At 43.4% G+C, this 10,891-nt stretch overlaps 1 protein-coding gene across 3 annotated transcripts in view; it reads right to left on the reverse strand.

Moving 5' to 3' along the window:
* RBMS2 (RNA binding motif single stranded interacting protein 2) overlaps positions 1 to 10,233 on the reverse strand; it is a 60,628-nt gene extending 50,395 nt beyond the window's left edge. Inside the window, exons 1-3 of one of the 3 annotated variants that reach the window (XM_065934880.1) lie at positions 9,911 to 10,233; positions 9,714 to 9,781; positions 8,833 to 8,919 (exon numbers count right to left, since the gene is read on the reverse strand). In XM_065934880.1, the coding sequence (XP_065790952.1) occupies positions 8,833 to 8,898 (66 nt within the window). In that variant the 5' untranslated portion in view covers positions 8,899 to 8,919; positions 9,714 to 9,781; positions 9,911 to 10,233. Of the gene's footprint in view, positions 1 to 8,832; positions 8,920 to 9,447; positions 9,634 to 9,713; positions 9,782 to 9,910 lie in introns of those variants that run through there. The other 2 variants (XM_065934881.1, XM_065934882.1) reach the window with 2 other exon arrangements.
* Between the last annotated feature and the right edge of the window lie 658 nt (positions 10,234 to 10,891).

Genomic DNA, 10,891 nt, shown 5'->3' on the forward strand with positions numbered 1-10,891 from the left:
GCCCCCTGCAGTCATAACCACTGGACCACCAAGGAATTGTCCAGCATCATCTCTTAAAGGTCAACATTCACAAACTATACTCCACAACCCCACTCCTACATATAAACTCCAAAGAAATTTTTACACAACTGTGCCACATATATGATAATATTCTGAGCAGCTACGTTAGGAACAGCAAAAGCGAACAAGCCTGGAACAGCCCAAACGCTCACTGGTGGAAGAATGGATAGGTATATTCACAAAATGAAATATTATACAGGAAAAAATGAGTAAAATATACAACATGAATGACCCATGAAGATGTAATACTGAACGGAGACAAATCAACAGAAGGCTGTGTTGCAATAAGACAAGAAAGCAGTGGCTGACAGCACAGATCAGGAGTCAACGACCTGAGTTCAAACCCCGGCTGGGCCATTCACTAGTGGCGTGATTATTAAGCTCTGTAGTTCATTTGTTCTCATCTGTGAAACACGGAAAATAATAATGAAACTGTCATGAGGATGTAATTACATATGTAAAGCACTTAGAACAATGTAAAAAGCGAATTAAACATGGTTTTAAACTATATTTTTAAAAAGCAATAGAATGATAGATATAAAACTTAAGAGTAGTTACCCTTAGAAGGGAGGTAGGCGGTGGGATGGGGAAACGCTCCTAAGTACATGTAATCTACAGGCACTGCTTCTGGTTCTTAAGCTGGCAGACGGGTTTGCAGGTGTGCCTCTCTGTAACTATTGTCTTTACTTCCGGCCGTGCTGGGTCTCTGCCGCAGCCAGGGCCTCTCCAGCTGCGGCGAGTGGGCTCTGCTCTCCTCTCCAGCACTGGCAGCACGTGAGCTCTGTGCGGTCCCTCCTGCAGTGGAGCGCCGGCTCCAGGGTGTGTGGGAATAAGGAGCTGCAGCGCCTGGGCTCAAGCGCACAGGCTGAGTGGTTGTGGCACATGGGCTCTTCCTGGGCTAGGGATCAAACCCACGTCTCCGGGGAAGCCCGCAGGTGTTCCTTTCATTATTGTGCTCCATCAGTTTCAGTTCAGTCGCTCAGTCGTGTCTGACTCTTTGTGACCCCATGGACCACAGCACGCCAGGCTCCCCTGTCCATCACCAACTCCCAGAGCTTGCTCAAACTCATGTCCATCGCATCAGTGATGCCATCCAACCATCTCATCCTCTGCATCCCCTTCTCCTCCCGCCTTCAATCTTTCCCAGCATCAGGGTCTTTTCCAATGAGTCAGTTCTTCACATCAGGTGGCCAAAGTATTGGAGTTTCAGCTTCAACATCAGTCCTTCCAATGAAAACTCAGGACTGATCTCCTTTAGGATGGACTGGTTGGATCTCCTTGCAGTCCAAGGGACTTTCAAGAGTCTTCCCCAACAGCACAGTTCAAAAGCATCAGTTTGGTGCTCAGCTTTCTTTATGGTCCAACTTTCATATCTGTACATGATATGCTTTATAGTTACATGTAATCTTTCGTGTTATTAAATAATATATTAAAGATAATAAAAGAGAAGTAACGGAAGGAAATAAATTGGAGACAGCTAGTATATGTAACACTTAGAATAACAGTCTATTTACATAGGTCCTAGCACATTCTGGAGCTATTTAACGAATGTGAGTCAGTGAACAAACAAACAGTAAGGCCATTCCACAAGGAAGGAACAACAGCAAGAAAGCATCAGAGGCTGACGCTACATGAAGCACAGAGACGAGAGTCAGAGAAAGCGAGGGGCTGTGAGCACACACACGCATCCGGAAAGCGTCAAGCAACTCATCACGAACCTTCCTGCCTTTTGGCTTCTGTAGCTCCCATCTTTGGGAAAATTCTCCCCACACCACCACCCTCTTCCAGCCTTTATCTCATTTCTCTGCCCCCCATCTTTTTAAAATAACAACTTTGGGCTTCTCTGGGGGTCCACTGGCTAAGATTCCATGCTCCCAATGCAGGGGGCCCGGGTTTGATCCCGAGTCAGGGAACTAGATCTCACATGTCAGAACCAAGACCCGGCACAACCAAATAAAAAAATATAAATAAATATTAAAAAAATAAAAATAACTTTATTGAGATGTAATTTACATACCATGTAATTAACCTATTTAAAACATAATTTCAATGGTATTTGCATCACTATAATCAATTTTAGAACATTTTCACTACCCCAAAATGAAACCCAATAACCATTGCTGCTGCTAAGTCACGTCAGTCGTGTCCGACTCTGTGTGACCCCATAGACGGCAGCCCACCAGGCTCCCCCGTCCCTGGGATTCTCCAGGCAAGAACACTGGAGTGGGCTGCCATTTCCTTCTCCAATGCTTGAAAGTGAAAAGTGAAAGTGAAGTCACTCAGTCGTGTCCGACTCTTCACGACCCCATGGACTGCAGCCCACCAGGCTCCCCCGTCCCTGGGATTTTCCAGGCAAGAGGACTGGAGTGGGGTGCCATCGCCTTCTCCCAATACCCATTACCACTCACTTTTCTTTCCCTCCGAACTCTCCTACTCCATCTCTAGGCAACTGCTAATCTCCTTTCTACCTCCCTGGATTTGCCTATTTTGGACACTTCATACAAACGGAAGCATCAAATACAGCTGATCCTTGAACAACGCAGATTTTAACTGCACGGGTCCACTTACATGTGGATTTTCTGCAACTGGTTCACTCTAAGGATGCAGAACTATGAAAATGGAGGAGCCACGGATACGGAGGATCAAATATAGCTTATATGTGGATTTTCAGCTGCACAGGGCTGGTGTTACAAGCCCTGCGATGTTCAAGGGTCCAAATGCACGTGGTCTTTCGTGACTGGCTTCTTTCACTAACATAATTTTTTCAAAGTTCATCCATTTTGTACACTGTATCAGTACCCTATTACTTTTTCTTTTTTTGGCCACATCACATGGCAGGTAGGATCTTAGTTCCCCAAGCAGAGATCAAACTCATGCCCTCTGTCCTAACCAGTGGACTTCCAGGAAAGTCCCAGTACTCTTACTACTTTTTAATCACTGAATAAAATCCAAAATTCCATTGTGTGGGTAAACACAGTATTTTACTTATCCATGCATCAGTTGATGGATATATAGATTGTTTCCACTTTTTGGCTATAATGAATAATGCTGTTAGAACACTGACGTACAGGCTTTTTGTGTGGACGTCATGTTTTAATTTCCCTTGGGTATATACCTAGGAACGTGTTTAACCTTTTAAGGAACTGCCAAAATGTTTTTCAAAGCAGCTGCACCGTTTTACATTCCTATCAGCAGGTTATAAGGGCACAATTACACCACGCTATTATCTGTGTTTTTGACTACAACCATCCTTGTGGGTGTGAGGTGGTATCTCACTGTGGTTTTGACTTCCTTGTTGGCTAATGATGCTGGACACCTTTTCACGGCTATTTGTAGATCTTCTTTGATGAAATATCTATTCAGACATTTTGCCTGTTTTTAAATTTTTTTTCCTGCACTTTCATCTTAATCAAAATTCTTAAAAGATCAGTCTATATTTACAATCTATACTTCCTTACTTTCATTCACTCAACAACCCACTCCAACCCTGCTTTTACTCCCCAATCTGAAATTGCTTGTTAAAGTCACCAACCACCTCTCCACTGATAAAATCATGACTATTCCTCAGTCTTCATCTTCCAGGACTAACTCTACGGTTTGCACATCTGCATTTTAATTCCAGCTGACTTTTTCTGCCCACACTGCACGCTCTCACCAGGGGCTGAAGCTGGTGCACTGGAGATGACGACCCTAACCACTGGTCCACAGGGGAAGTCCCTGACTTCTTATTCTGATTTGTATTTTCTTCTGTCTTGCTTCTTTTCTGTATTTTTCTGTCTTACAGCATATTTTCTTAGGAGATTAGAAATGTAAACCAACAACCAAAGAGTATTGCCAGAGAACTGCAGATAACACAACTGGTTCAAGCAGAGTCGGTGTGGTGAAGGCATGCAGGGGAGGTGGGGAAGGGAAGGAAACAGTGGGCACGGCCTAAGGATTCGGACTTGGTTTAGCAGGTAATGTACACCCACCCAGCAATGCAGGAGACCCAGGTTCGATCCCTGGGTCAGGAAGATCCCCTGGAGGAGGAAATGGCAACCCACTCCAGTATTCTTGCATGGAAAATCACATAGATGGAGGAGCCTGGAGGGCAACACCCCGTGGAGTCACAGAGAGTCAGACATGACTGAGCAACTAACACACATATACCCATCAAAGGTTTTTATACAAGAAATGCTCAGCACTAAACTGTTGGAATGTTGGAAGATTATTCTGGTAGCGGGTATAAAATTACTTGGGGACAAGGGGTAGGGAGTGAAGAAACCAGAAACAGGAGATCCTGTGGGACGTTTATTACTGTGGTAATAAGGGCCTAAGTCAGCGTGAAGTGAAGTGGCTCAGTCACGTCCAACTCTTTGCGACCCCATGGACTGTAGCCCACCAGGCTCCTCTGCGCATGGGATTCTCCAGGCAAGAGTACTGGAGTGGGGTGCCATTTCCTTCTCCAGGGGATCTTGCCCACCCAGGGATCGAAGCCCGGTCTCCCGCATTGCAGGCAGACACTCTACCCTCTGAGCCACAAGGGAAGCCTAAGTTAGCAGAGTAGAGCTAAAACAGGGGGAATCAATGGAGAGACATCACCAGTAAACTGTAAGCAACTGAGTTCACTTTATTACTGATAACAGAACTACTAGCTGCCAGCGGCCATGAGATGTCGGACTTTAAAAGTTCCACCAGGGAATTCCCTGGCGGTCCCGTGGTTAGGACGCCGAGCTTCTACTGCAAGGGGAACAGGCTCAATCCTTGGTGGGGGAAGCTAGGATCCCACACGCCACACAGCGTGGCCAAAAAATAAAACTAAAAAGGGAAAGTTCTACTGAATTCATGATTCGCTGGAAACTCCATGAAAATGCAGCAAACACAAGGAAATCCCCTCTCCCTGTTAGAAGTACAAACCCCCCTAGTATCGCTTCCCACTGTCTGCTCTCCTGAGTAAACTCTTCCAAAAACTTCGGGTGACTCAAACTTCTCAAAGAGTGAAAATCTGGCGATGCCTACCAGCCAGTTCTACTCATCATTGCCTCTGTTCCTCCACCCCACCCACTCCCTGCAACTCCCCACCCCAATATGGCCTTCAATATGTTAAGGTCAAGAAGAAATAGAAATTTATGCAAAATAGGTCAGGGAAGGCAAATTATCCCAAGTTAAACAGCGTCTCTTCTCTTTTTTTCCAAAGGGAATGGTTGTTGATGCTCGGAGGAGTTAACTTATAATAACACATGCCAGGAGGATGATGTCAGGGAAGGCGTGGTTAGGCTCTTTACAAGTCTGAAATTCCTTTACTCACAAACACTTCCTCTTTCAGACTCACCTATACACAAATCTCTCTACGGAGGCAACTCTTTCAGAAGCTGAAGGAAGTGCTGAGACCTTACAACTCTGATCTTTTCACCTTTAGTCTTTTCCTTTTTTTCTTTAAGAACTAAGAATAATTAAGATAGATTTTTTTTTAATACCATCATTTTTCAGAATCTCTCTTTGAAATTTACATTTTCTCCTTTCTGTGATTTAGAATTCTCCAGGTAAGGATACTGGAGTGGGTTGCCATTTCCTTCTCCAGGGTATCTTCCTGACCCAGGGATCAAACCAGTGTCTCCTGAACTGGCAGGCAGACACTTTACCACTGAGCCGCCAGGGAAGCCCTTGTGATTATTTAATTCCATTAAAAAGAAAGGATATTCAACACTACATCCTGAGAAAGAACGTGCATGCCTTTATCGGGCATTATACATTTGTTGATTGTATACCTATATTTACAACAGCCAAGAAAGAATAAGAAAACTGTAATTGTCCTTGGCTCCTCAGGAAACAACTTCTCTGATAAAATATACAAATATGTTTCAAAATAAAACAATCTTTTTTTTTTTGCCGAATTGCAGGACTTACAGGATTTGAGTTCCCTGACCAGGGACTGAACCCCAGCCACGGCAGTAAAAGCACTGAGTCCTCGCCACTGCACTGCCAGGAAAGTCCCCGAACAATTCCACTTTTAAAAGACATTAAACAAAAATTAATGAACTTACCAAAGTGCTGTACAAGTGAATCTTTTCAAACTGAGCTCACTCAAGAAATTATTTTTATTCCACTAACCCGAAGTGACAACTACAGTAAATTATGACATAAAAATACGCCTTAAAGAAAACGGATCTCTACAAATGTGTTTACTTACAGATTTTGGTACAACAAAACGATGGAAAAGAAAAGCAGATATTTATAATGTGTACCTTCTCAGAAATTTAGAATTTTATTTCAGTTTTTTAAATGTTCCAGAGATCTCCAAAACTTTTTACATAGACTTGTCCTACCTGACAAACTTAGTTATTAATAGAAATGGCAAGTAAGCCAATGTCAAAATTAAAACTAACTTGTCATTGAAAAAAGTTTGGGAGAATAGACAAAGCAAACTGCTACTAATTATTTCCCTTAACGGGTGGGATTTAGGTAAGTAACTTCAGGACGTGAAGGGAAGATTTTTTGTTTTATATACCTCTTGATGCTTAAATTTTAAAAATAAATATGTCTTATGTTTATTACTAAAAACTAACAACTTATTTTAAAAACTAACCTTTGGTATAAAACAGCCAAATTACATGATCAGATTCACTCAAAACATTCTTCTCAAAAAATGAACACATTGAGCTGTACATACCAACAAAAACACAAACAGTAACACAGTAATCATTCGTTTAAATAAGCCCAATACCTACAAACCTATGTAAACACACAGGGCGTCATAGTCACAAAGTGATGCCATCATAACACTGACCCAAAGGACCCAAGGGACATTAGATAAATACCCTGAGCAATCACGGATCTACCCCATCTCAGGGTTCTTAACGTGCTTCTCAAACCTCACAAGTTATCAGAGAGAGAGACGACATTTGAATCCCAGTCCACAGTAATAACCCTCGCCCTACACCGGTGATCCCCAAGCTTTTCGGCACCAGGGCCTGGTTTTGTGGAGACAATTTTCCCACAGATTGGAGTGGGATGGTTTTCGGATGCTTCAAGAGCATTACATTCATTGTGCACTTTATTTCTATTATTCTTACATCAGCTCCACCTCAGGACATCAGACATTAGATCCCAGAGGTTAGGGACCCCTGCCCTACAATATCCTAGATTTAGAGGCTGGTTAAATGTTTCCTATACAACAATGAGAAAAGGAAGTACAGAGATAAGAAATAAGAATATTTTAGATAGCATCAAATCCATGGATACTAATAGGAAAAAACCAATTTCTGGAATTCATTTTATTGTATTTTAATGGGTAATCCGAGGGACTTGGAGGGAAAAAATTAGGAAGGAAAACTTTTATACAGCACTACACAAGATCTGAAGAAAATAAAGACAGATGAGCTATCCCTCTGTCAAAATCCTATTGATTTGTGTGTGTGTAAAATTGATAACACATGAACCCCTATTTCTTAAGGACATAATTGTGTGTGTGTGTGAGTGTGTGTGTGTGTGTGAGTGTGTGTGTGTGTGAGTGTGAGTGTGTGTGTGTGTGTGAGTGTGTGTGTGTGTGTGTGTGTGTGCACCCGCGCGCACGCATGTGTCAGCCGCTCAGTCGTGTCCGACGCTTTGCCACCCAATGGGCTGCAGGCCAGCAGGCCAGAATTCCACGGGATTCTCCAGGCAAGAATACTGGAGTGGACTGCCATCCCCTTCTCCAGGGGATCCTCCCGATCCAAGGATCAAACTCTGGTCTCCTGCATCGCAGGCAGATCCTTTACTGTCTGAGCCCCCAGGGAAGCAATGACATATCAACTACCACCAGGGGTTTCGGTTCCAAACATTTACCCACCGCCTTGATCAGATACTTTGTTCACCTGTAACAGTCTCCTTAGGTGTATAAGAAAGTATCGAGAATCCCCTCCCACACCCCAACAACCCATCAGATAAGCAAAATATCCTAAAATATACATGGCACCTTTTTTCTACAAAGAACAGCTAGAAAATCAAGACAGAGGTAAAGGGTCTTTCTGCTACGGCATAAAGTTCCTCCTGGTCAGCACTGCGTGCACTGAAATGCCTCCTTGGTAACTGTGAGCACCGACTGTATACCTCGCCCCAGACTGCCCCTGCGCCCAAGCATCGCACAACTCTCTGGCAGCTGTGGGTTAACCAAAAAGCCTTCAAAGACCCCTGCTGAGCCTGCCTATCTGCAGAGCAGGAAGCCCCAGCTTAGCAGCAGACCCCAAAGAAGCCCAGAACTTTCTGCCTCAATCCCCAAGGTTTTCTCTTAAAAACTCCTAGCCTACAGGCTGGGTGGAGTAGGGTCTCCATAAGCTCCAAGAGTAGACTCAGTGTTCAGATGAAGCTGTGATTTCACTGACTGTCTTCAAGCTACCTGATAATGCTGATGGGATGGTAGGAAGGAAGGTGGGCTGGAGGAGAAGGCAGTTAATCAAAACAACGAAATAACCTTGGAGTGAGCAGGCTGGGGGCCAGGGTTTGAGGTGACATATTTTCCCTGTGAAAATTGGATACATCAGCAGGAAGTCACACTAACTTCACAAAGCTCCAAACTTGCAAAGCGTGATTTGTTTTTAATTCCACTGCCTTCTCAGGCCTCAGGTAAGGGACTGTGAATTCCTGGAACTTCAGAACCAGGTAAGAAAAGATGACCAAAAAAAAAGTGGTGGAAAAAGAGAGGAGCTGAGAGGAGAGGAAGCCTGTTCCCCTCTTAAGGAGAATGTTAAAGCCAAGGGCACTCCCCGATCCCCAGAAAAGGAAGTAGCTGAATTCCAAAAAAGCACTTTTCCCTACCTTCTTGTTGTTCTTGTTATAGCCAAAAGTCGAAATCCCAGGCCTGGACGTCACTGATAGCAGCATTTTCTCTTTAATGTCAGGAAGCTAAGAGAGAAAGAGGGAAAGGGGAAGGGAGAGGAAAGAAGGGAGAGAAGGAGGGAGGGAGGAGGAGGAGGAGGGAGAGGGAGAAGGGAGGAGGGGGGAGTGAAGAATGAGCCAGGGCTGCTTGTTCACGTCACTGATAGAAGTTAGCCCCAGTCTGAGTGAGGCTCTTCCACTGGGTCCTAATGCCCAAGATGTTATTTTTTAATTTTTCACAGGCTTAGCAGTTAGACCAAAAAGTTTTTAGGTCTACCTCTTTCAACTCTATCCCCTTCCCTATTTATTTTGTACAAGTTCAGATTCTCATGGAAAAAACGAGGACATTTTCTCCTTAGATCTCAGCTGTAAGATTCCAGGGTTGATTTTAAAGGGCCACTGCCTTGGAGAACATGCGGAGAAAATAAGCTCAGTACCACCCCCCACCACCACCTTTATATTTACAGCGAGCTTAACACACAGAATAACAAGCAAAGAGCTCATCTAAGGTCAGAGACAAGCAAAACAGAGGACGGGAAATAACTAGTTTCAGACCTTCGGACAGTTTTATTCCTCTTGGGTCACCTAATGGGCTGATGCTTCTTAATCCTTTCAGATTCCCCCAGGTGTGACTTCAAAAAGGATTTTTCAAACTGGACTATGTCTTGAAACTTGATGCTTACTGCTTTCTTTATTCTTTTCCCCAGCTTTACTGAGACATAATTACCTAGTGATTTCTTTGACAATTGTTAGCTACCTTATATGAATCTTCATCCACTATTCCGAGCTTCAAGGTCCATGAAACTGAAATGATTACTCACCCAATCTGAAGTTTATGCCCGAGCTGAAGTTCACAAAATTGGGATGTTTGCTTCAAGCTGTCTCTAAACTGCAGAAAAATAAATAAATAATTATTTTAAATAAAGACATGCTTCACAGAGAAGAAAAATACAAAGATCTTAGAAGGAAAGGAACATTAACTTAAGAGTCAAAAATTTAACACACTTGCAACACTTACCTCTAATAGTACCAAAGGAATGTGCTGTAGAAGGTGCCTTAACAATAAAATAAACTTGTAGGAAACCAAAAATTTAAGAACGCTATCCAGTAATTTACCAATCTAGTCCAGGTGGAACAGGGATATAGGATGAAAGCCTTCAAATCCCTTCTTAAGGCCCCCTCACTGTCATAGTGGATATTCTAAGAAATAAATTAACCTGTCTGCTTTGCCACAACAAACATTAAGACCAAACCCTCCCTTAGATGAAGTCCCAGTCTCTATTCTAGTTCTCCTGTCACCTTTTTGCTATAATAAAGGGACAAACAGAACCAACATTCTGCAGAGTAAATAACACACAGCACACCCCCAATCTCTAACTTTCATTTCCAATAGGACAGGAAGTGCCTGCTAAGCTCAAGGGACACAGGAAGGGTGGGAACAGCCTCCATGTGGGAATTGCAGCTGAGACTGGAAGCACAGCAGCCAAATGCAGTCAATAAATCAATAAAGGCATCTCCCATGGACACCGTATTTTTTTAAGTCCCTTTCCTGCCCTCAGAGGTTCTCATTCACTATATGCCAAGTTATCACTGCCGTTTAGGTCCTTCTCCCTTAGTCTAGCAATGTGGCACAAAGCCTGAGTCTTTAAGACCTGATTTATAATGGGGTTTCTCTTTCAGAGGTTAAGACGCTGCATTCCCAATGCAGGGGCCCTGGGTTCAATCCCTGGTCAGGGAACTAATTACTATATACAGCTGAAGTGAAGTGGGGGTCGAAAGGAGTCGGACACAACTGAGCGACCCACACCTCACTTCACTTCAACTCTATACAGTAATTAGAGCACAATTCTCATGCTGCAACTAAAGATTCTGTGTGTGACAACCAAGACCCAGCAGAGATAAATAAATATAATGAGGTGTGTAACAGCGCCCAACCTGATTTCTTAAAAATCCTAATATTCTCAATGTGCTGTGTTCTCTTGCTGCATTCCTTAATGCT

Source organism: Muntiacus reevesi, chromosome 4 (genome assembly GCF_963930625.1).
Source record: "Muntiacus reevesi chromosome 4, mMunRee1.1, whole genome shotgun sequence".
Taxonomy (NCBI): domain Eukaryota; kingdom Metazoa; phylum Chordata; class Mammalia; order Artiodactyla; family Cervidae; genus Muntiacus; species Muntiacus reevesi.